The sequence below is a fragment of the Vulpes vulpes genome, chromosome 13 (assembly GCF_048418805.1).
Source record: "Vulpes vulpes isolate BD-2025 chromosome 13, VulVul3, whole genome shotgun sequence".
Taxonomy (NCBI): domain Eukaryota; kingdom Metazoa; phylum Chordata; class Mammalia; order Carnivora; family Canidae; genus Vulpes; species Vulpes vulpes.
In genome coordinates this window covers 79,525,152-79,549,777 of record NC_132792.1, presented here as the reverse complement: position 1 = coordinate 79,549,777, position 24,626 = coordinate 79,525,152, and the positions used below count along the sequence as shown (strand labels likewise).

General features: G+C 54.3%; 1 protein-coding gene across 5 annotated transcripts in view; it reads left to right on the top strand.

Moving 5' to 3' along the window:
* The window catches only part of MAPK4 (mitogen-activated protein kinase 4), a 142,624-nt gene extending 128,915 nt beyond the window's left edge, over window positions 1-13,709 (top strand). For all 5 annotated transcript variants that reach the window (XM_026006041.2, XM_072734775.1, XM_026006043.2 and 2 more), the window contains 4 exons: window positions 2,017-2,161; window positions 3,585-3,746; window positions 8,133-8,334; window positions 11,047-13,709. In XM_026006041.2, coding sequence (XP_025861826.1) covers window positions 2,017-2,161; window positions 3,585-3,746; window positions 8,133-8,334; window positions 11,047-11,740 — 1,203 coding nt within the window. In that variant the 3' untranslated portion in view covers window positions 11,741-13,709. The remainder of the gene's footprint in view (window positions 1-2,016; window positions 2,162-3,584; window positions 3,747-8,132; window positions 8,335-11,046) is intronic.
* The last annotated feature ends 10,917 nt before the right edge of the window (window positions 13,710-24,626 follow it).

The following is a 24,626-nucleotide window of genomic DNA, read 5'->3' as shown; positions in this document are numbered from 1 at the left end:
GGTGACTTGGGGACCCTACTCTTCCGCCATCTTGCCCTTCCCCCCCAAAAAACTATATTTTAAAATGCAAAGTTGAGTTAAATATTTTCAGCATTCTTTAGACAAGTAGTTTAGCTTTCCAGCTTAAATAAGAAGAATTCTCAACTTAGTGGTAGGAAATATAGTCAAGGGATACAGACAGGTTATATACCTGGGAGTTGGAAGAGGAAAGGAAAAAGGGAGGTGTCCAAAAGGATCTTGATTTGCTAAAGAAGACTCTCAGGATCCACTGAAACTTTCCTGAACTCAGATCACCAGGATCATGCTGAAAGCCCCAGAGCATCTTCCGCTTGAATGCCTGGGGCTGAGGGCAGGACCCCTGCCACCACCCCGTCCCATAGCTGTCCCCTCCCCACTTCCCCAGGCTCCTCTGGCTCTGGAGCCTGCCAGGGGACACTGCAGCTTCCCACGTTTTCCTTTGCCCAGTGGCTTATGAAACACATCAGTGTGTCCTCTGTGTTCAAAAGGGCTTGAGGGGCAAGTGACCATAGGGAAGCGGCCGGTGCTGGGCTTTCACTCCAGAGTAAGGAAGAGCTACGGTGAACTTTCTCAGCCAACATTGTAACCTGGCCCAGTGCAGCCTCATCCATGCAAATATCTTTCTTTTACTTTCAAGACAGGTGTTTGAGAAGGAGGGCCGCTGTGTCCCCACTTCAGTTCTAGATGCTGCAGGCAGGCAGGGGCTAATGACAGGAAGTGCCATCCGGTGACAGACAGCTCACTCCCATCAGAGCACCTCCCCTCCTCTCGCCTCCCTCTGCGTGACTCTGCTTGTGTCTTCCTCTGACAACCTCAGCCTCTGACCTGAAAATAAATCAGGGAGTCTATAGGAGTTCGTAGGGTTGGAGCATTTAGGCCAGGAATGCATATGCTGTGGTCACCTCCTCTTTCCCCCTTCCCTCCACCAGTGTGAGGCCCTACTCTGAAGAAACACGTACCACAGAGGAGAGGGAACTGCTTTCATACCACAGGGCTCTCAGAAGGTTTGAAACACTTAATAAATCCTTGCTGAACGAAGAAAGGGATTCTGGATCAATGGATCAAAAGCTCCTGGGTATTTGAGCTTCCTAACATGTCATCTGCTTAAGCCTGGGTCTTTGTTTACTTCAGATGCCAAATGGAGAGTTACATCAGCTGGTGTCAGGACCATATCTGGAATCTGACACTGGATGCCCTCCGTCTGAATTGTCCCCTCTTGACCCTCCAACCAGGTCCACCTTCTCAATCTAGAGAGACAGTTCCAAGTAACCCAAGTGGATACCCCCCAGGTTATACTGTTGGACTCACGTTCTTGATTATGTAGAGAACAGTCACCAGCTGGCCCGCCTGTATTTTCCATTCTGTGCTAAATGCTTCCATCACGACCAAAGCTTGTCAGATTCTACCCCAGGCCATAGATCCCTGAGCAGGCGCTGAAATCAGCTAGGATGCCGATCGCCCCACAATCCAGAACAGGTGGAGCTCCCTGAGCCCTCTTGGCCAGCCAACGCTGCACCCACTGGGCTGCGCAGGGCTGTTGCCATACCCTTCACCGCACCCCTTACCAAGCTGGCCTTGTCCATTTTTAGCAGGGGCTTGGCGTCTCTGGCAGTCGTCACATTAAATCGAGTCCTCAGCACCAAAGCAACTGGCTCGATTTCAAATGTACAGCTGTTGCTGAGACTGACCCCTTGGTCAGTGAAAGCCCAGGTTCTCATCACTACTCTGTTGATGGTGGTAATGCACTTGAGTTTGGCTCCTCTGTATCCAGCCTCTGACTAGGTGAGGGCACATTTGTTGTGCATGGTTACATCCAGTTGGGGTGAGACAGAATTCCTCCCAGAATGTTGGTATCTGGCCTCCCTACCACAGAGGCGAATCCCTGAGCCTCAGGGACGGACGGGGAGCTATCTCTGGGTGGAGAGAAATAAGAAGGCACCTGGGAGAAAGGGTACCTGCACGTGGCTGACCACCGGAACCTGGGGTTTTGTCTTCCAGGGTTATCTGTCGGAAGGGCTGGTAACTAAGTGGTACCGCTCACCCCGCCTGCTCCTGTCCCCTAACAACTACACCAAAGCCATCGACATGTGGGCCGCCGGCTGCATCCTGGCCGAGATGCTCACAGGCAGAATGCTCTTTGCTGGTGAGTCCCTAACCGTGCCATCTTCCTTCTCCTCTGCCGTTGTTCTGTAAGAAGGGAGGGAGCTCACTGCAGCAACCAACCAATCGAACAAACCAAACCCATGCCAATCACCAAACATCCTATCCTTTCTCTTTAAAATGACCTTTATGGCTTTATGCACCTACTTGGAGGCACCTTAACGTCTTGAGGGCAGAACTTTCAGAATCAAGTAATGACATATTCAAACACCTGAGATGGACTGCTGGACCATCCATCCTCCATTCTCAGCCCCGTCGTCCTCTCTCCCTGCCACTGTGAGCAGTCAGTCTGGAGTGTTCGTCTGGAGAGGGGACCTGACAAGGGGCTCCCACGGTCCCCGAATCGACCCTCCATGAGTCCCCACGGGGGAGGCCAGAGGGACCTTCTCATGATGGGGCCTGAGCTGCAGGCACTCCTGGGGCAGAATCCCAGCATTCACATATGCTCAGTGCTACACCCAAAATCATGGGGGACACAGAAGAGCACCACTGAGGGCAGGCCGGAATCCCATAGGAATCCGTGGTAAGGGCAAGGCACCCTGAGCAGCCAGATGAATCTGGGGACTTCTCGAAGATAGAAAGTCTTGGTTAAGGGTTTAAACCGGGAGAGGTAAGTGGGAAGGCTACTCAAGCACAGAGGGAAGTGGAAGCAGTGGGAGAAAGAAGAGCCTGAAGGTGGGAGGACAGCAAGGAGAGGCCCAAGCACACCGCTGTGCTGCAGCACTGGTCCAGCCTCAGTGCTCGGGTGGCAAAGGGGAGTTGCCTTCCTGAGACTCATGGACTGAGCTGCTTACAGACGGGCACCCAGCCCGATGCCTGGCATGCAGAAGGTGCTCAGTAAGTCATTGCTTGGCAAAGGAATGAGGGAGCAGAGGACTGAATGAATGCCTGACTCCGTCCTGTCCCAAACTCTTCTCCCCCACACCTAGCACAGCCTGTCTTCCTCCCTCTGCCCAAAGGAGCACGAGATGCATTCCAAAGCCAGTTTGTTATTTCTGACTGTCCGCCTCCTCATTAGGGTCCTCCTGATTGGAAACAGCAGGTGAGGCTCGGCCCTGGCCTCAAAATCACTTCCTTTCCCGACCTGCTAGAGGACACGCAGGGACGAGTGTGGGAAGGCAGGTGGGGGAAGCCTTGCTCCCAGGTGTCCCTGTCCCCGAGGTCTGGCTGACTCTATGTGTGTCAGACTCCAGCATCGCAGAGGCAGAGACATTCGACCCACCAAGCCCCAGAGTTGGCCAGCGCCCTGCCTACACTCGCGCAGCAAGTCAGTGGCAGAGTGAAAAGCAGAACCCAGGTCCCCGGCCCGGGGCCCAGTGTGCCCACCCACGCGGTGCCCCTCCCGGGCTGCCCACTGCCCCAGCGCTTGGGCCACACACTTACCTGGCTGGTGTTTGGCTCCGCAGGGGCTCACGAGCTGGAGCAGATGCAGCTGATCCTAGAAACCATCCCTGTGATCCGGGAGGAGGACAAAGACGAGCTGCTCAGGGTGATGCCGTCCTTCATCAGCAGCACCTGGGAAGTGAAGCGGCCGCTGCGCAAGCTGCTCCCCGAAGTGAACAGTGAAGGTACCTCCACCTGACAGCCCGGCCAGCACCCAGGAGGCTGCGCTCCGGCCTCACCTGGGGCTCTGGGCGGGTGGTCCCCTTCCCGAAGGACGCAGAAAAAAAAACACATGAGGCCAGGGCCACTCCAGTGCGGCGGGATCTGCCTGGCTACGTCCAGACACAGTGTCCCTGGGCCGTGGGTTGAGCCTTCAGGCAACCCTCAAGGCAGCCACTGGTGGCCCTCCATAGACTCCCCATCTTTGTTTCCTTTTCCTTGTTGTCTTTCCCTTGCCTTCCTCCCTCTCCTCCTTCATCTTTCTCTCCCTGCTCCTCTTGATGACGTGATTGCAGAGAACATGAGTTTTATGATCTTGAGACCCAGACTCAATCCCCTGGTCCATCAGGGAGTAGCTGTTGGGCCTTGAGTAAGGTTTCTAACCTCTCATCTCAGTTCCCTTAACTGTAAAATGGGCACAGCAATCCATGTTACACGGGGTCAGCGTTACGGGTCAGTAAAGTAGAATGTGTAAACCCTGGGCTCCATCATCTTAGATGTTAACATTGGGGTGCCTGGGGGCTCAGTCTGTGAGGTGTTTGCCTTGGGCTCAGGTCATGATCTCAGGGTCCTGGATCGAGCCCAGAGCTCAGCAGGGAGCCTGCTTGCCCCACCCCTGCTCTTATTCTTTATGTCTCTCTCAAATAAATGAATAAAATCTTTTTAAAGAATGTCAACATTATCACTGTGCCTCATGACTGCCAGAGGCTTCCTTAGGAGACCCCTACCTATATTAGGTAGGCTACAGTTTCAGCCAATTGTAAGAGAGACCCAAATTCTCAATGGCTTAAATATGATTTATTTCTTATTTTTAAAAAAAGTTTATTTCTCTCTTATATAATAATCACAAAGCAGACAGTCCAGGGCCTGCCCTCTTAGGGTATCACCCCTTACCCCTGGAGGAAGGGGGAGAAGGAGGGCAGGTCCTTTTGTCCTTAAGGGCATGAAGCACAATTGTACACCTCACCTCCACTCAGGTTCTGTGGGCCAGAACTTGGTCCACGGCCCCAGTTCGCTGCAGTGGAAGCTGTGAAATGGGTGTTTACTCCATGCCACTTCGTGTCCACTGTTATGAATGGAACCATCAGGAAACCAAGAGAGACTAGGAGTGTCTTTAACAATGTCCTTGGCCATGATCCCCACTCAGTCATAACAGCCTCAGTTTTCTCTTCATTAAAGGAAAGGAGGGATCATTTCCTTCACCACAAACTAAGACTCAGCCCTACTACACTTGAGTCCTAGGGCCCTGTAGAAATCCCTCCACGAGATGAGAGGTGCATCTGCCTCTCAGAAATTCTGGATCAGAGATGTGTCACCTATGTCCCCTCCCCCAGGCAACAGCACACACATGCAGCAGCCCCTTGGTGACTCAAGGCTCAGAGTGCTAGGCTTTGTCTCAGCTCCTCACCGTTGTCCACAGCATCCGCCAACATGTATGAAGCCACCACAGTGCTAGGGCTGGAAGTTAGAGACATGAGTAGTGCTCTCGCTGGGAAGACAGGGAACACCTGCCAGAGGTGGGAAAAAGTCTAAGGAACACGTCCTAAGGGGCCAGTGAGAGCTCTGGGTATTTGGGGAGAGGAAAGGAATCACGCACACTGAGAGGGACAGAGCAGCTGGCTGGGGGCATAGGGTGAGGGCCTGGGTCAGCCAGACCAGTCACAGACCTGGTGGCAGGAAGTGAGGCTGCAGAGGCGAGAAGGGCTGAGAGCGATGAGTTTGGGCTCCACCCGATAGCTGGACAGGGGTTCACTAGCACCAGGCTTGCTCCGCCTCCCAATGAGCCAAAACTCACCCCCAACCAAAATTCTCTCGCCTGCCTCTGGCCTTGGAAAGTTGGCCTTGAGAAAAGGTCACCCCTGGCTTTAGGAGAATGAGGGGTCACCAGAATAAAGTACAGGTGGGGGAAAGGGCGCCAAGCCCCTATCAGGGGCACCAGCTGCTGGCCTGAGGCCCCTCCCTTGCTGTACCTTCAAGGCCGGGTGTGTCTCTGGCTGTAGCCCCCAGAGCTCGAAGGGCAGCCTGGATGACGCTGTGGTCCCCCAGCAGGAGGATGGCAGGAGAATGGAGATGGGCCCCGGGACCATCAGGTCAAAGTGTGAGTTCTGAACTCCATTTACTCTGAGAAGTAAATGTATCACAAGTGACAAATCCGATGAGGAAAACTGGAAATGAGTAACAGGATTTCTCTGGGTGATGCAGGATTGGGGGCCTCAGGGCCCGGCCCCCTGCCTCCCAATCTCCAGAGATGCCTCTGAGAATCCTTCCAGAACCCCAAGGGCTCTGAGAAGTCCCGTTTGGAGTTCAGCGTGCCTTCAGAACATGTGGGGAGGCAGGGCCCAGAAAAGGGGAGGTGAGGGATGGCAGTGGCAGCTGGTCTCCACACTGAGGAAGAACAAAGCTCATGCTGTGGTTCTCCCTGTGGAACCTTCAGGGGGACCCTGCTCGCAGCATGCACAGGGCTCACCTCAAGTCCGCACAGACCAGGGGAGCCTGGGCGCCCCAGGGCCCAGTATCTGCCAACCTCAACACACCGCTGTCCCCTGGTACCAATGTCTAGCTGAAGCCAGGGGGAGATAGCGCAGAGACTCCTGCAGGAGGTTCTTATGTGTCTGGCCTGGGGGTGCAGTGCACACATCATGCCCACCCCACCCACGGGCCCCAGTCACACAGCCTCACACTGAACTGCAGGGGAGGCTAGGAGGTGCAGGCCGGGGGTGCCTGCGGAGGAGCTTGCACAGTCACAGGGAAGAGAGAACATGCTGCCTTGGGGGAACGCATTGAGTGGAGCAAGGCTGGCGGGGAAGGTGGAGGGGGCAGACTTAGGTTAGGTGTCAGAAGGGATGTGCTGATGTTCAGGCATCCAGATGCGTCTGGGCACCTGCCGAGGCCAGCTGCCAGGGAGAGGAAAGAAGAGACTCATTTTTACTAGTCGGTGGGAGTGGACTTTGGGTTGGCACTTCCCGACTTCAGGGTTTGCTGGGGCTTCTTAAATGATAATGATCGCGCTGATGATGCCTGCCTATGCGGAGGGCGCGGTCCTCTCCCGTCCTGGTCAGAAGGTCCAGGGTGCTAGGTCAGCCGGGGAGGGCGTAGCCCCATGGGGGAGACTTGGCCAGCCCGGAGCCCAGCAGCACCAGAGCGGGGCCGCGCACCCGAGAGCCCGGCTCTCCCCAGCCCGGTGATCTGTGGGGCTCCTACAGGTGTGCAGCCCTGGCCCAGAGGCAGCCTCTGAGCCCAGGGCTCTCAGCAGTGGTCCGAGTCCCTGCCCCTTTCTTGATCTTTCGGTCTAGGCATATGGAGCCTTGCCACGTCCTCCTGGGAGGCCAGTGACCTTCTGAATCCATCACTTACCTGAATCATTGATGGATTTTCCTGCAGAAAGACCCAGGGTGTCAGGGGCAGGGTCGTAGTGCTGGCTGAGGCTCCTGAGCTCAGTGGCATTCCTCCCTTGCCATGTGGCCAGTAACAGCATGAGCCAAGCCATGATTTAAATGGAGCCTCCAGCACTGAGAGGTAATATAAACCTCCAGTCCAGAGCTGCCCTGAGATGACCCAGGGCAGAGCCCATAAGCAGACAGCCGTCCCTGCCCCTGCCCCTGCTCCTGCTTGGGAGGAAGGACACCGTCCTGCATGCAGAGATGATGTGTGGCCAGTGTGCACCCACATCACCCGACGTGCTGCCAAAGTCTTGATATACTTTCATGCTGCTTGGCAACCAACCACCAAACAAGGCTTCTCAGTGTCCCCTCCTGTCCCCAGGTTCCGGCTGCCTAGGACTTTCCCTGGATCTGGACCCTAGTCCCTGGGAAGGCTTCAGCATGGTGGCTAAGTATCTTAGTATCAAGCCCACCTGGCCTTGTTTGTCAAACCTCCAGGCACAAACAGCATATGGTGGGAAGGCTGGACTCAGGAGCTCCACGCTGTCAGGCCCTGTCCCACCAGCCTCACCTTCTCTGTGACCTCTCTCTCAGAGGCTCATCACTGCTGGCACCTGGAAGCCACAGGCTCCCTGCCCATTCCAGCAACACACAATCCTCCACAAATGGGAGTGAGGATAGGGAACCTCGGCGTCCCCCGACCACATGAGTGGAGCCACCTGTGAGGTGTGTCCCATGCTGTCTCCTAGAGACATTTTCCGCTCTGGGTCTTTGCTTATCCATTTATGAAGACAAAAAAGCAGTAACTGCTCTGAATTCATCCCTGGATGGTGGTGAGGATCACGAGGGAGGAAGATGGCCAAAAACCTTTTTACAAACGGGAAAGTACAAAAAAATGTCACCATGCTGAGGACTCATTCTCTGCAAGGCAGGGCAATGAATGACCTTCATGTCTTGTTTTGCTCCCCGCAGCCATAGACTTTCTAGAGAAGATCCTGACCTTCAACCCCATGGATCGCCTAACAGCAGAGATGGGGCTGCAGCACCCCTACATGAGCCCATACTCATGTCCTGAGGATGAGCCCACCTCGCAGCACCCCTTCCGCATTGAAGACGAGATCGATGACATCCTGCTGATGGCCGCCAACCAGAGCCAGCTCTCCAACTGGGACAGGTACAGTTCCAGGGGCCTCCAGCCCTGGAGTCTAGAATCCACATTCTCATCCTTCCATGTCTGTCTTGCCTTTGGTCCTCCCTGACCTTTCCCTCTGCCTCCCAAGCTGTAAAGCCTATGGGATGCTTTCCCCCATTAGTTTACTGCCTTTCTCTCCTGCCCCCAGGCACTCCTGGCAAATGAGCATGTGTGGGTCCAGGGCCTTCCTTTGTGTAACACAGACACCACTCCTCTTCTCCCTGCCTGAGTGTACTAGAGCCAGGGCTCAATACAATGTTCAGCAACACTTAAGGAGTTCCCATCACTGGAACTCACTTCTAGCAGACTGGGACTCTGCCCTAGAGAAGCAGTCTGCACCAGTGCACAGCAAGGAGACAATGCGACATTGATTACTGCACAACACTTCTGCATGGTCCACATCGTTGGCACCTCCCAAGAGTGCCGTTAAGGGGGTGCCATTATTATTACTGCCCAGTGACACACGACGAAGCCACAACCCAGAGAGGGGAGACACGGTGTCTTGCCACACAGCTGATGCCTGCCTCGGGTGGGGCCTCCTTGATCTGTGTCTATGTCAGACACTGTGGAGCAGTCACAGGACTCTTGCCTGCCACACAGGGCTTGGCCTCCAATCCTTCCCAACACTGTGTGCCCGGAAGTCACTACTAGTGACTCAGGATTGGATAGAACACACATTTTTTTAACAATCTCTGTAGGCATGTTGGTTTCTCAGGTCCCTTCCTGCTCTGACGTTGCAATCAGGCAATGAAACATTTGGGTGTCACCATCTGCTAATCCTGGGAGGGAGAGCCAAGAGCAGCTCAGTTTAGAAATAGAAGTCAGGGGCTTAGCAGCTAGGACTTGGAGGGGCCCTTTGTGGGAGCTCCACTGTTGTGAGAAGGTGACAGCTAGTTATGTAAGTGACAGATGAGCAAGTTCTCCTTTTCAGTCATTTGACAGATGATGGGTTTCAGATGAAGGAGGCACTGAGGGAGGGCCAAGGCAACATTGCTATTTTTGGAGAGGTTTGTTGGTTTGTAGTTGTCGATTGTTTCATCAAGAGTTGCCAGCAGATAGAGATTAATGAAGACTCTTTCTTCTGCCACCCCCATGCTTTTCCCACCTTAGACTGTGGTCCCTGCAGCCCGGCCTCCTCCGCTCCATAGCATTTGAGGACACAGAGCACTGGCCCAGAGAGGCCCATGCCACGCTTCTCATGACTGTGGTGCAGGATTGGTGCCAAGAAAACTATCACAGGGTTTCTTTGGCCACTGCTGACCAACTTTGACCAATTCTCAACCTGACACAGCTCTGTTCCTGACTTTCCCATCACCTGCATGCAGGAGATGGGCAGTCAATGGCAGGCTCCTCCCTACAGGCCCTCCTGCTTTGTGCAAATGGCTTAGCCTTTGAACAGCAGTGTCCTCATCTGTAAGGCAGCGTGATAGACTAACTCCACAGAGTCTCTGTGAGGACCTCAGAGAACCAGCATTTGGCCCCTGGTGTGTAGCAGCCAAGGATTAAGAGTCTTCACAGGTTCTTCCTCCTAGAAGTTTCTGTGATCTCAAGGACCCTCTTGGTATGAGGCAGTTTTCACCTCTGGGGGTGATTCCTGCCCTCCTGATGTCACTTGGAGAGAGGGTGGGCAGTCTTGGCCCTTTGCTGTGCCTCACAAACCACATGGTGTAGACTTCTGCTGTGTGCCTGCCCTCTCACAGCTGAACCTGCCCGTCCTTGGTGTGTTAGTTTTCCTGTGTGAGCACTAGGCACCCTATAACATGAGCAGCTGGCTGCTGGCTTCCCCCTCTCCTGTGCTCCCTGCCTTCCTCCACATGGTTCTGCAGAGAACACCCTGAACCTGGAGGAGGGGGCCCAGCCTGAGCGGCAGCCTGCACACCTGGCTTCATTTGCTCTTGGGTAGCTGACTGCTCTCTGTGGCTGCAGGGCAGCTGACAGGAGGCAGAGTTCCAAGGATCTTTGGCCTCTCCTGAGGGTGTCTGTAATCTTTCCGCAGACCCCACCTGCACTGCACTGATGCAGGGTGCTGGGGGCATCCCACCAGGTCCACTAGGGCAAGAGGTCTGAGCCCTGGCTCTATCTTTGCATCACCTGGGGTGTATTCAAACCACGCTGATACAAAACCTCAGTCTAGACCTACAAATCCAAATTGAGGGTGTGGGAGGATTCTAGTCTGAGCCAGGGCTGAGAGGCACTTATTAGGGCCCTGCTGCTTGAAGTGTGGTCCCTGGACCAGCAGCATCAGCCTCACCTGGGACCTTGTTAGAACCACAGAGTCTCAGGCCCCCTCTTGGAGTTCCTGGATCAAGAGCCTCAATTTAACAAGGGTGGTGGGTGATGTGTGTGCATGTCAGAGTTTGAGGAGCACTGCATAGGTGGATCCCCTTGAAAGGAGGTTCCATGAGGACAGGGGATTTGTTGTTTTGTTCGCTGCTGTGTCTGGAGTGTCAGTGTCTGGCACACAGGAAGGTGTTGAAGCAGTAGCTGTAGGGTGTTGAATGACTACAGCATAACTACAAGGGTTAAGCCAAGAAAAATACCCCCATTACCCAACCCCGTTGGGAAGCAGGGGTCCCAGGACCTGAGCAGCTGGGAAGGAATGGAAAGGCAGTCTGAGGGGGCAGGCGTGCCCGCCCCGGAAGCCAGCTCACCCGGGGGGCCAGTCAGGGGCTCCAATCACCCCTCTGTCCGTAGGTACCCCGTGAGCCTGTCATCCGACCTGGAGTGGAGGCCGGACCGCTGCCAGGACGCCAGCGAGGTGCAGCGCGACCCCCGCGCGGGCTCGGCTGCGCTGGCGGAGGACGTGCAGGTGGACCCGCGCAAGGACTCGCAGGGCAGCTCCGAGCGCTTCCTGGAGCGCTCGCCCTCGTCCATGGAGCGCGCCTTCGAGGCCGACTGCGGGCGCTCCTGCGACTACAAGGTGGGCTCGCCCTCCTACCTGGACAAGCTGCTGTGGCGCGACAGCAAGCCACACCACTACTCGGAGCCCAAGCTCATCCTGGACCTGTCGCACTGGAAGCAGGCGGCAGGGCCGCCCCCCAGCGCCAGGGTGGCCGCGGACCCTGGGCCGCGCGAGGACGAGCCGGCCAGCCTCTTCCTGGAGATCGCGCAGTGGGTGCAGAGCACGCGGGGCGGCCCCGAGCGTGCCAGCCCGCCCCCCGGCAGCCCCGAGCGCCGCCCCACGGCCTCCCCGCCCAGCCGCGCGGCCCCGGTGGACGGCGCCAGCCCCCAGTTCGACCTGGACGTGTTCATCTCCCGCGCCCTGAAGCTCTGCACCAAGCCGGAGGACCTGCCGGACAGCAAGCTGGGTGACCTGAACGGCGCGTGCATCCCCGAGCACCCCGGCGACCTGGTGCAGACCGAGGCCTTCTCCAAAGAAAGGTGGTGAGGGAGAGGGGGAGCTGTGGCCGGGGAGGCCCCAGGGAAAGGTGGGCCTGGCAGGAAGGGCCCCCACCCCGGGCACCTCCACCACCCCTTCCACCCCTCTCTGCTTGCTGCCTTGGGGTTAGCAGAACACAGGAAGGATCCGAGGAGGGAGAAGAAGTTCCATTTCTTAAACTGCCTTAATAATTAGCCTTTAACCTCTGGGAGCAGGTTTGGACAGGAGCCTAGTTTGGGGGTTGATCACTTTCCCAGAGAAGAGGGGGCCCTTGGGTTTTATAAGCGGCAGCCTGTCGGGAAGACAGCAGCCTGCCAGCCCCACCCCCTGGCGGGGTGCAGGTGGGTCTTGCTGACCCAGTGTCGAAACCATCTGGTCTGAGCAGCCCCCCCCCCCCACCCAGCGGAAGGACAGTGAGGCCAAGGCGAGCCAAGTAATGTACTTACCCTCAGGCGAACCCCATAGCCCCAGCTCACAGGCCAGTGTCTGTCTGCTCTAAAATGTCTTCCTCTGCTGGGCTCACTGTGGCTTTCCAGTCCAAGAAAATTTGGTCCAAGATGTTTCTTCCCTGCCCATTACCATCTGAGCTGTTCCATCTTTTATTCAGAGCAAAGCTTCTTGTATTCCAAAATGGGATAGGAAGCCAGTTTTACCCTTGAGGCCAACCATCTATTTTCTGGTTCCTCAAGTGCTTAAATATTCCCCTCCCCAGCACCCTTGTATTTGCTTCACCCCCGTGTGGTCTGAAAACCCTGTTTCAGGTCAGACTGGTTTGGGGGGCTGTGGGTACAAGAACTCCTCTTCTGGACCTGTGCACACACCTCCTCCAGAACTCCCTGTGCACTTTCCTGACACATGCACGGATGCAGGCTTTCAGCCCCAGTTCCCCCAGGGGATGCCCTACACAGCAGTGTTTGAGGACAGCAGTTCTAGTAATGCCTGCAGCCCCACACCCAGCCACACACACAGAGCCCACCCGCAGATGTGCAGAACTCCTCTCCCAGCCTACCTCGGGAACTAATGTTCTCGGCGTGAATTACTCATTTGGAGTAAGCAGGGCCATGAGGTGCCTGCCATGGAGCAAATGTGTTAGGAGAGAAAATTTCACACAGGACCATCATGCTTCGTTAATACTTACCTTGACTTTGATCATCTGCTTAGTCCTGGCAAAGAGCAGGCCCTGAAGAAATGCATTGAAAGCAAGTGGCCTTGCAGGCAAGTAACCCAGAAAGGTAGGAAGATGCGAAAGGCAGGGTCCTCACGGGTCAAAGACTTCACGGGTCAGGCAGCAGCATAGAGACCCCAAGACAGAGACCCCAAGACACCATCAAAGCAGCCATGCCCCTCATGGCTCAGGCCAGGATGAGCTCGGAGCATGCACCCTGGGAGGTATACTCACACCCAGAGCCTGGGAAGCTGGTGGATGGCCACAGCAGGCCCTCACGGAAGCATAGTCCATCTCTGGAAGGCTGTGCCAGTCCTGCCACTGGTAGTCTGCTCCCCCCTGCACCCCTAGGATACCTTCAGGAAGTCTAGCCAGTCCATAAGCAGAGGACTCCCAGCGTTGGCCTTGGGCTGTGCTCACCCACCCTCAACAGCACCTGAAACCTATCCGCTAACTAGGAGTTGTACATTGAAACCTGCAATACATTAGAAACTTATATTTAAAAACAGAATTAATCACACTGACCAATTTTTAAATGGAAAATATGTAAATACGAAGTGTTTGGATTTCTTTTTTTCTTTCTTTTTTTTTTTTTTTTTTTTTTTAAGAAAAGGAAATATACACCACTCCTCACATGCCATTTGTCCTCAGAGGGCGGCTTTACTTTTTTTGGTAAAGGAATAAGCTGCTGACCTTAACCAGGAATCCATATATAACTGTTATTATAGAGGAATTGTTATAACTACTCACGTTTTAAGAAGATCTATTAAACTTGATCAGGATGGGCCAAATAAAGTTTTATTGGAACACAGATTCCTGTATTCATTTAATATCTCTCATCCATTTACACATCACCTGACCCTGTCTTGGGCAGTGGCTGGTTCGTTGGAGCCTGGCTGGCTTCTCTCTGCGCCCCTGAGGCCAGGGTTTTGAGGGGCTGGAGTTGGAAGGAAGGAGAGTGGAGAATCTATACAGATTGGTAGTCAGGGAAGTGAGTCCAGAACCACCTGGGTCGGTTCTGGTGTCTGTACTGTAGATTCCTTTTTTCCTTTTTTTAAAAAGATTTTATTTATTTATTCATGAGAGACAGAGAGAGGCAGAGACACAGGCAGAGGGAGAAGCAGGCTCCATGCAGGGAGCCCAGTGTGGGACTCGATCCTGGGACCCCAGGGCCCCTAGGTCCACTTCCTCATTAAAAATGAAAATCAACGACAAAACACCAGCCCTTGGAGTACTTGCCCAGGGCACACTCTCCCTTCTGTAAGGCGTATGCACCTCTCTTACAGGAGAAACTCCCGTGTGCAGGTTTGTGCTGTGATGACTCTCTTCCCTGAGCAACCCCCTACTGCTGCCGTAGTGGCTAGACCAGGGTGCACACCTGACCCAAGCTGAGCCATCATATTCTCCCTCCTGGGAATTTAATTTAAGATGCAGAGATGCCTGTCGATCTTGCTGGTGCTTGAACTGAGGATGAGCCTACTTGGGAACTGTGAGGCGCCCAGTTCAATCCGTATTCCTAACTACAGAGAGAGGGGAGGAAAGCAGGAGATGGGACGTGCCCACGTGCTGGTGGGGTTTCTCCCTGTCCCCATCCCTTGTAGGGACCTGGCCGCACTGCCTGCGCCTGGTTCCATCGGATCCCCTGTGACCACATAACACCCCTTTGTATCTCTCTTCCCCCGGTGGACCTGGTTACTTGCAACTGTGGGGATGTGAAGGGCTTTGGAAAGGACATAGACAAAACCCACACCTGGGCCAGAGTTGGGTAAACCCAAACTCGAGCGAGTGACAAATGCCAGGTAGGAGGGGAAGATGTTCAAGGGCCTGTGGCGGGGGAGGTCCACTGACCTGGCTTGGGCAGGCTGAGGTCAGCTACAGCCAAGAGAGGTCCCTTTGGCTTAGCACACACACAAGGTCTGACACTCTTACGGGGAACAGAGACATTCAGAGACCAAGGACACCAAGGTGTTGGTGTCATTAAACTTCCATCAAAACCTGCAGGCAGGAGAGTCTATCCAGCTGACAAATGTCCCCGACCACAGGAAGGAGAAGAGCCCAGCTGTTCTTTACCAAAAGGCTTTCATTAAATTAATTACATTACCCCTACCTAGACAGCTCATTCAACACCCTCGAGTTTTAATAAAATCAGAAGTGTTGTAGCAGAAAGAGACCATCTAATGAATCCAATTCTTCACCGTGGCAAGAAGGTTGTAGGTTCAGAGAGACTAAGTGACAAGGGCAGGTCACATACAGGCTGTGGCTCCTAGTTCCTCCTTCTACAGCATGATGCCTTCTCTTGGGACCTGAGGCATTCATTAGAGTTAGCAATCCAAAGCCATTTCCCTCCCCAGAGGCTGCCAACATTGCTTTCCCAACCTTTCTAGAAATGACCCACAGCCATGTGACCCATTTCTGGCTGGTGAGAGATAAAGGGATATTTCCTGGGAAGCTTCTCAATACTTAGGTTAAAGGGGAATCTTGAGAAGAAAACTTTTACCCTCTGCTTCCTACTTTTGAATTAAGATGCAATGCTGGAATATAGCAGCCATCTTGAGCTCATGAGGCAACAAGCCAAAGGACAAAAAGTCAAACCGACTGTGCAGGTGAAGAAGAGGAATCAAACTAGCTCAAGTCCATGATGATGTCATTCAGCTGCAGAACCAGCCCTAGAACTGCCTACATTCAGACTTTTTTTAGATTTTATTTGTTTACTTGAGAGAGTTCTTGCTCGTGTGCTCATGAGCAGTGGAAGGAGAGGAGCAGAGAGAGAAGCAGAGCCCCACTGAGCAATCCCAGGACCCTGAGATCATGGTCTGAGCCCAAGGCAGATGCTTGACCCACTGAGCCACCCAAGTGTCCCTACATTCAGAATTTTCATTCAGAAAAATATAGCCAGTTAGTGTTCAGTTATAATTCTCTTTTACCCGTCTTGGAGTGGATGGAGAATTACTTGAGGGATCCAGGTTCCTCCACTACGGTGCTCTGCTCTGCCTCAGACCTGCGACAGCTGCAGTCTAGGCTCCCACGCTCAGCGCATCCTTGGTGAGGTGCTGTTGTCCTATTGTCTAACCCCTGCTGTTGGTAAGCGTTCGCACACGCCAGCGACCAAGTGGCTGACCCCAGGGGTATGTTTCTCCATAGCCTTATGCCTTTGGTTGAGAGAACCTGGCATTTCCTAGAACAGATGACCAGCAGAAGTTCCAACCCAGGGGTGCTGGGAGGCTTAGGTGGTCAAACATCCGACTCTTAGTTTCAGCTCGAGTCATGGTCTCAGGGTCCTGGAACCCAGCTCTGTGTTGGGCCCCCCATTCCCTGCTTGTCTCTCTCTCTTGCCCCCCGCCCCCGCCCTCTCTGCCCCTGTAAAATAAATTAATCTTTTCCAAAAAGGTGAGTTGTCCTGTTTAAAAAAAAAAAAAAAGTACCCAACCACTGTGAGTGTCTGAGCTCTTCCGTAGATTCCACATACAGCCAGACACCGGCTCTCATCCCGTCCTACCGCTTAGGGGAACCCTCTGGCTTTGGGTTTTGTGTCCTTAACCTACAGTCCTCCTATCATCCCATCTCCTCAGCCTATTTTCTGAGATTGGTGCTAGATATTTAGCACACTCCCTCTCTTCCAGTCCTTCTCCCTGGCTTTCCTACCTGCTCCTATCTCCCACCTTCTGCATTTGCTGGAGATTAAGACATTTACCCAGAGAAACTCCCATCTGCAAGCCTCATTCCCTCGTGATTTCCAGTCATATTTCTCCTTCACAGCGGAGGGCAGGAGCAGCTCTGGTGAAAGAAGAGACCAGAAGGATGTGCTACAGGTGCAGCCCACAGAATACCACCCTCCCCGTCCTGCACTCCCACCCTCAGCCACACCCCCTTTAGGACACACATGGCTTAGGACTCAGAACTGTGGAAGATGCCTCCCTTTCTCTGCCATCATTTCAGTGAGGTCTTTCCTACCTGCTTCTCTTCCCATCCGCATGTACTTGCCCTCCCCTTTGAAATCCTGGTTGGTGACATTTCCAACCTGCACTGTCCAATCTAGTAACCGCTGACCACATGTGGCTGCAAAGTGCTTGAGATGTGGCTGGTTGGAATTGAGATGTGCTGTGTCAAATACACACCAGATGTCAAAGACTTAGGACCAAAAGAGGGAAAGCAATGGAAAACACCCTACTTACATTTGTTATATTGACTGCATATTTTTTATATTTAATGACTGCATATTAAAATCATATTTTAGGGATCCCTGGGTGGCACAGCGGTTTGGCGCCTGCCTTTGGCCCAGGGCGCGATCCTGGAGACCCGGGATCGAATCCCATATCAGGCTCTCTCTCTCTCTGTGACTATCATAAATAAATAAAAATTTAAAAAAATAAAATAAAATCATATTTTATATCCTATATTAAATTGAATATGTTAGGATAACTTTACCTGATCCCTTTTACTTTTCTTTCCTTATTTTTTTAAGATTTTTTATTTATTTATTCAGAGTGAGAGGCAGAGACACAGGCAGAGGGAGAAGCAGGCTCCATGCAGGAAGCCCGACGTGGGACTCGATCCTGGGTCTCCAGGATCACACCCCAGGCTGAAGGCAGCGCTAAACCACTGCACCATCGGGGCTGCCTCTTACTTTTCTTTTAAAGATTTTATTTATTCATGAGAGACACAGAGAGAGGGGCAGAGACACAGGCAGAGGGAGAAGCAGACTCCCCACGGGAAGCCAAATGTGGGACTCGATCCCAGGACCCCGGGGTCACGCCCTGAGCCGAAGGCAGATGCTCAGCCACTGAGCCTCTCAGGTACCCCTCTTTTTTAAAATGTAGCTAATACCAACTTTTAAATTTACATGGGTGCCCTGCATTCTACTTCTCCTACCCCCCACCCCCATTCTGTCGGACAACACAGTTCTAAACTGCTATGGGTTGATGATGGCCTTCGTCCTTTTACAATAATATTTCACTTCAGTGAGGTCTTCGTCTTCTCAACCTTAAGGACTGGCCCTCACAGTAGAACTCCAGGCCCCATGGAGTCTTTGTGGGGCAGGTCACTTTCAAAGCAAATCAAAGATGGTTTGCAAACCCACTTAAATTGCCCTAAATGAAAAAGTAGTGTTTATGGAACAGACGCAATAGTGTCTCTCTCACATTCTGAAGGCAAGAAGCAGGAAGGACCCTCAGGAAGGACTCAGCCTACACCCTTGGGGAATCAGGAGTCATGGTTCCTCTGTTCATCTCCTTTCACAAAGGGTTTCGTTATCTCATCTCTTGGCTCAAGCACTTCCGTTTCACTTGAAGCCGTGGACCTGAATATCCTTCTGCTTCATCTGACTTTAGCAAAATCAATCACTAAAGTCACTAGAGCAGAATGGAGGATCAAGACGACCTGCTTTCCAGATTACAGGTAATTTATTTATCTCTAGTGATGCTAGACACTGCATTTTACTTTTGGGTCCTGTAGCTCCAAGCTGTGACTTAATTTTTTTTATAATAAATTTATTTTTTATTGGTGTTCAATTTACCAACATACATAATAACACCCAGTGCTCATCCCGTCAAGTGCCCCCCTCAGTGTCCGTCACCCATTCACCCCCACCCCTCGCCCTCCTCCCCTTCCACCACCCCTAGTTCGTTTCCCAGAGTTAGGAGTCTCTATGTTCTGTCTCCCTTTCTGATATTTCCCGCACATTTCTTCTCCCTTCCCTTATATTCCCTTTCACTATTATTTGTATTCCCCAAATGAATGAGAACATACACTGTTTGTCCTTCTCCGATTGACTTACTTCACTCAGAATACCCTCAGGCTCCCTGGGACACTAACAGACAGCTGTGACTTATTTATTAGATCTGACAATAAGTCTGCCTTGTGCATGCAGAAGAGACTTCAGTCCGAATCGGAAAGCGGGAGATGCTATGCCAGGGATGGCCAGTGATCTTTTTTTTTTTTTTAATCTTTATTTATTTATGATAGTCACACACACACACACACACACACACACAGAGAGAGAGAGAGAGAGAGAGAGAGAGGCAGAGAGAGAAGCAGGCTCCATGCACCGGGAGCCCGACGTGGGATTCGATCCCGGGTCTCCAGGATCGCGCCCTGGGCCAAAGGCAGGCACTAAACCGCTGCGCCACCCAGGGATCCCGATGGCCAGTGATCTAATGAAGGGCAAGCCCTCTTACTCTCAGGGAGCTTAGCTTGCAGAGTTAGGTCAAAAGGGATGGAACCCCCTTATGATAACACATAGTTACCAAGACCTGCCTATGCGGAGGGTTGTACAATCACAACTGCATCCCTTAAAACCTAAACCTGGTCAGATTAAAAAGTAGCCAGGGCGAGACCTGTCATGAGAGTCGCCGATGTCCCTCAGGTGAGGTGAACAAAGCTCCTTACTCCAGACACCCCCCACCCCAAGTCCATCCCAGAGCACCGACGTCTGTCCCACCACCACATTTCATTGTCACCTGCAACTACGTTACCTAGAAGGAACATGTTGCCATAGCAGGACAGCCTTCACCAGCTCACCTGGAGCAAGCCTGAAGGACGGAGCACAGGTCAGTGCAGGCTGGCTGGGATAGGCAGAAGAAGTGTGGCCTGCGACAGGGTAGCAGGATCCACTGCCCCAGGATGGCCCCAGGACACGGCCTCTGGGTGGAAGGCAATTAGGAAGCAGCAAACAGGGGAGCAATGCTCTCTACCTTTGCTCCTTTCTGTCTTTTCTATTCTTTTTTTTTTTTTTTTTTAAGATTTTACTTATTTATTCATGAGACACAGAGAGAGGCAGAGACAAAGGCAGAAGGAGAGGGGAGCCCGATGCAGAACTCCATCCTAATCCTGGGACCCCGGGGTCACACCCTGAGTGAAGGCAGATGCTCACCTGCCGATCCCCCTCTGGGGGGGTGGGGGGCCCCTCCTCCTTTCTGTGTAAAGGTCTGAAGGCAGGGTCTGCAGATTGAGGCTTCTCAGCCCAGAGAGGGCGCAGAGGAATCCGCTTCTGCACCGGCTTCCTCCTCAGCTCTCACCTTTCCACACTTTGCTGCCTGGGAAGCCCCAGGGCCCTTCCTCCATCCTGCCATGTCTTTATTGCCCTGCATCCTCGCGGGACAGGCTGGGGGCCCTGGGTCACCACTTTCAAGGGGCTCCTAAGGTTTCTCCTGGGCCCTGCACCTGTTGGTAACCTGTTGGTGACCTGCTCTCGCTTGTTAAGCTGTCTTTTCATTGGAGTCCTGACTGAAAACCTAAGTGGGTAGAGGTAACCTGCCCCCCACCCCTGGGAGAACCTCTCTTCCAAGACAGAAAACCAGACGGGAGAACACTCCCCTGCTTGGCCCCGCTTGGGAAGGAAGGGGGGTTCTGCAGGGAGAGGTGGGCAAGCCCCCCCCCCCCCCCCCCGAAGGCTTTCTTTTTTTCTGGACAGAGAATCTGAAATGCCTCGTGGGGGAGGCCGGCAGGTGCAGCCCGGCGGGAGCCCACGATGCGGGTGGGTAAAGACGGGGCAGGAGGAGCCTTGGGCTGGGGAGCCCCAGGACCCGGCCGCCCGCAGCTGGACCTTGGCTTCTCGCACCAGGAGCCTTCGGCAGCTCAGACGTCCTCGCGGTCGCCGGCCACTCCTCTGAGGCCCCGCCGCGGGCCTCCCGGCAGGTGGAGCCTCGGTCGACTTCTTCCCAGAACCGTGGGCACAGCTCCCGCCGGCAGCCCTGCAGAGGGGCGCGTTCCCGCGGCTTCCTCCGCCCAGGCCGGCCGGCAGCAGCTCCCGAGGTCGCCAGGACGCAGCTGGGCACCAAAGAAGCCATCGCGGCCCCCGGGACCCTCCCGCCCCCGCAGCTGGCGCTCCGGAAGGCCGCGTCTGCTCCGGGGCCACCGCCTCCTGGCCCGGGGGCCGGGGGGCTGTGGCGGCCGCGCGCCCCTTGCCGGACTCCCAGGGCGCTCAGGGATTCCCGGGACAGGGGACAGCCGTTCTCCCTTTCCCGCCTCTTCTGTGTCAGGGCTCCCCCTTGGACGGAGGGAAGGAGGGGCGGGTCCGTGAGGCCGAGGGGGCTAGAGGGCCCCCCAGCAGGCGGGAGCCCTCCTCGTCTACGCCCTAGAAGAGGGAGGCGGGAGCCTGCGAGCGCTGTCCTGCGAGCGGCGCTCACCCCGCAGCCTCCCGCCCTCCCGCTCCGAGCGGCTTCCCGAGCACCGAGCACCGGCGCCGGCCTCCAGGCGGACACGACGCCAGCCGCCGGCGGTCCGGGAAAGCCTCGGCATCGCCGCCCTGCAGGTCCTGTTTCCCTTTCTCTGTCCACACCCGTCTCTGAGGGCCGTGGAGAGTCCATCACTTCGGCCGGTCACCTACCCCCGCCGAGCAGCCTGGGGGGACACAGGGCCGCGAGGACCCCATGCGCGGGGACCCCAGGCGCGGACACCCCAGGCGCAGGGACCCCAGGCGCGGACACCCCAGGCGCGGACACCCCAGGCGCGGGGACCCCAGGCGCGGACACCCCAGGCGCAGGAACCCCAGGCGCGGACACCCCAGGCGCAGGGACCCCAGCCACGGACACCCCAGGCGCGGGGACCCCAGGCGCGGACACCCCAGGCGCGGGGACCCCAGGCGCGGACACCCCAGGCGCGGACACCCCATGCGCGGGGACCCCAGGCGCGGACACCCCAGGCGCGGGGACCCCAGCCACGGAAACCCCAAGCGCGGGGACCCCAGGCGCGGACACCCCAGCCGCGGACACCCCAGGCGCGGGGACCCCAGGCGCAGACACCCCAGGGGCGGAGACCCCAACCGCGGACACCCCAGCCGCGGAGACCCCGGGCCTTGCAGGTGGTGGAGGCCGAGGAGGCCCGCCTGGCGCTTGGCCGCTCCATCCTCCACGGTGGGCTCAGCCTCAGACAGCTCTCGGCTGTGCCCCAGGAGGCCCGCCGGAGCGCTGGGGCTGCCCTGCCCGTCACCACAGGTCACCAGGAGGAAGGACCTGGAGGACCCCCACGGGATGCTTGAGAGCTCAGGCTCACTTCCCCTTGTCCCTGAGAATGGCCCTGGGGCAACCCCATGACTGGTACCTTCGGTACCTTCGGCAGCGGGCCGTGCCATTCTTGGACCAAAGGTCAGAGGGATGGCGACAAAGAGACTTCCAGAGAGCGCCAGCTTTTCCTGCTCCCCGAGGCCACCATCACGGGGCCAGCTCTTGACCTCCCCTGGGAAGCGCCACCCCTTCCTGTTAATGGTGTCGGTGTCACTGGAGTACTACAGGGGCTTCATGGAACCAAACAAGTGAGGAATTGAAAACAATCAGACTAGGATTCGGTGACAAACCCTTGCTTGTTAGAGACCTGGATTTTAATAGCTGTACTTCTACTTACTTCAGGGATGCTGTGAACAATAATGAGTATGAGCAAGGGTTGTTGCCCGAAAGATTATAAAGCAGAGTTGGTTTTTTTTAACTATGTATAGATTGACCTCTGCAAACCTCTTAAGATTTAGGCTAATTATATTCACTCTGGGGATTGAGATGACGAGCAGAAGAAAAATGTGTTCTTCTAAGTCAAAATCATCTGCAGGAGTCCCCAGACAGTGGGTTGGGTGCCTCCCACTGAAGACCAAGCACCGGACAACAGGGACTGGAGTCCCGGCCACTGTCACCCTCCTCATCACAACACACAACTGTTGGGAGGAAAGACTTTTCCTCTCCCCACTTAGGGTTCTGTTTCTGGGGTCTGTGAATTCAACTGACAAAAGACATATTAATGGGAGATAAAGGTTTATTCCTATAGACACAGAAGCTGACAAAAGAAGGAGCTGGCTCATGAAATAGTTGAAGTTAGAAGATTATGTGCCGAGCTTAGGAGGAGGGTGGGGAAGAGAAAGCTTTTAGGAAAAAATAAATGGGTTTTTAGGAGAACACTCAAGAGATAAAGTTTGTGATAGCATTTTTCTACACAATTATGAGTGAGATTTCTGTCTCCTTCAGGACCTTGAAACCACCCTGAAGAAGGGATTTGGGGGTGGATTTTATCTACATTCCCCCCTCTGGGAGTAGGTCTGGCCTGAGGAAGGAATTTATCACTCTCTTACTTCCCAGAGTTTATTGCTTTTAGAGTCAGAAAGGGAAGCTCTGAGGTTTCTTTCTGCATCTTTTGATTCTAGATTGCCTTCAGCTTAAAATAATCTTTATTCCCCAAGTAGTATATTTTGTGGGAGGTATTTTCCTCTCTCCTTCACCACTGAGAGGGGAAGGTTTCCTGTATGAAGCAGCCCCACAGAGCAGTCAGTCACTCTAGATTTCCACGGGGAGCACTTTGCCCCCATGGAGCACTCACCTGCCCAGAGCACCCTTGACCTTTCTGCAACATAGCCTCCCACAGCTGCGCCCCCCCCTTAGGTCCCTTCTGCTCAGTGAGCGATGAGAGAGGGGACAGTGGAAGACACATGACCACTGTTGAGGGAACCACAAGCCTCCATCTTTGCTGCTGTTTTGTTCCCAGTGAGGAGAGGGGGATGGTATGAACTATGAAGGAAAGTTAAGCCATTTTAATTAGGGCTTTGAAATGCAAACGCTAACACACTAAGCAGAGAGGATCATGTTTAAAACAGAGAAGGTGTATTATTTTTAGATGTCTCAAGAAGCTAAGAGGTTGCTGGAAAACAGCCACTAAACCCGTGTTAGAAGGAAGGGGTGGGGGGGTGGAGGCTAGGGTAGGGCCAATTCTCAGGCCAGAGCCACACCCACAGGGGTGGCCTGGGCCACGGAGAGAGGGGTATGAGAGCAGGAATGGGAAACCTGGCTGAGGCTGAGAAGGTGCTGGTCCACATTCGTGGAATCTGAGAACCCTGGTGAGGGAAGCAAGGGTTCTGGCTGAGATGTGGGACCAGATGAGGGGCCAGGGTGAAGCTCAACAGGCTGGTCAGGACCCCTTCCTGGTGAGGTGCACTGTAGGGAAGCAAAAATGTGGGGAAAAGGCTTAGGGTACCTGAATGTGTAGTAGCAAACAGACTTCCGGGCCAGGGGACAGGAGTTCTGGGTCCTTCTGCTGCCTACCTGCATCATGGGCAATGTGGACCTTGCTCTGTCCCCATGACATAATTGAGATGACCCCATGAGTTGATGGGGTAAGAGATGCAACGTACTCTGAGGTCCTGTATGCATGTATCATTGTTTAATGGGAAGGATTACTTAGAAAGGAGGACTTCAGGTGGACACACCTGGAGAGGTGACTCTGCAACCGCAAGAGGTTTCTTCTGAGCAAGTCTGTAAGGCAACAGGAACCCCAGACAAGACCAGACATGGTTAATGCAACAACATGACTGATAAAGTGCCCCCAGTGAACACAGCCGACCCACTCCTGCCTGAAAGGACCTTGCAGCATGGCAAGGGGAGTCAAAGACTTACCCACATGGCCGTTCCTTATGCTCAGAGCATCACCCGCCTGATGCAGGAGAGTGGCCCACACCAGCTCTTCATTTGGGGATTCTGATGCCTTCCATCTGCCATGCTTGGGAAGCCATGCCCCCCAAATTAGGTCAAATGCCTGGTGATGGAATTACCAGGAAGTGCAAAGAATACTGATTTGGGGTGTAGGGAGAAGTAGGGGGGGGCAGCAGGCAGGGGAGGTGAAGAGTTGAGGAGAGAGCAGCCAGTAGCTGCTGCAAGAGAGGATAATGAGATCGGACTCGACAGAGCAAAGCCAAAGCATCCTGTCCATGTCTGCTGAGCACCTGCTCCAGTCTGGAAGGGGGCAGTGAACGATCCCCCAGGC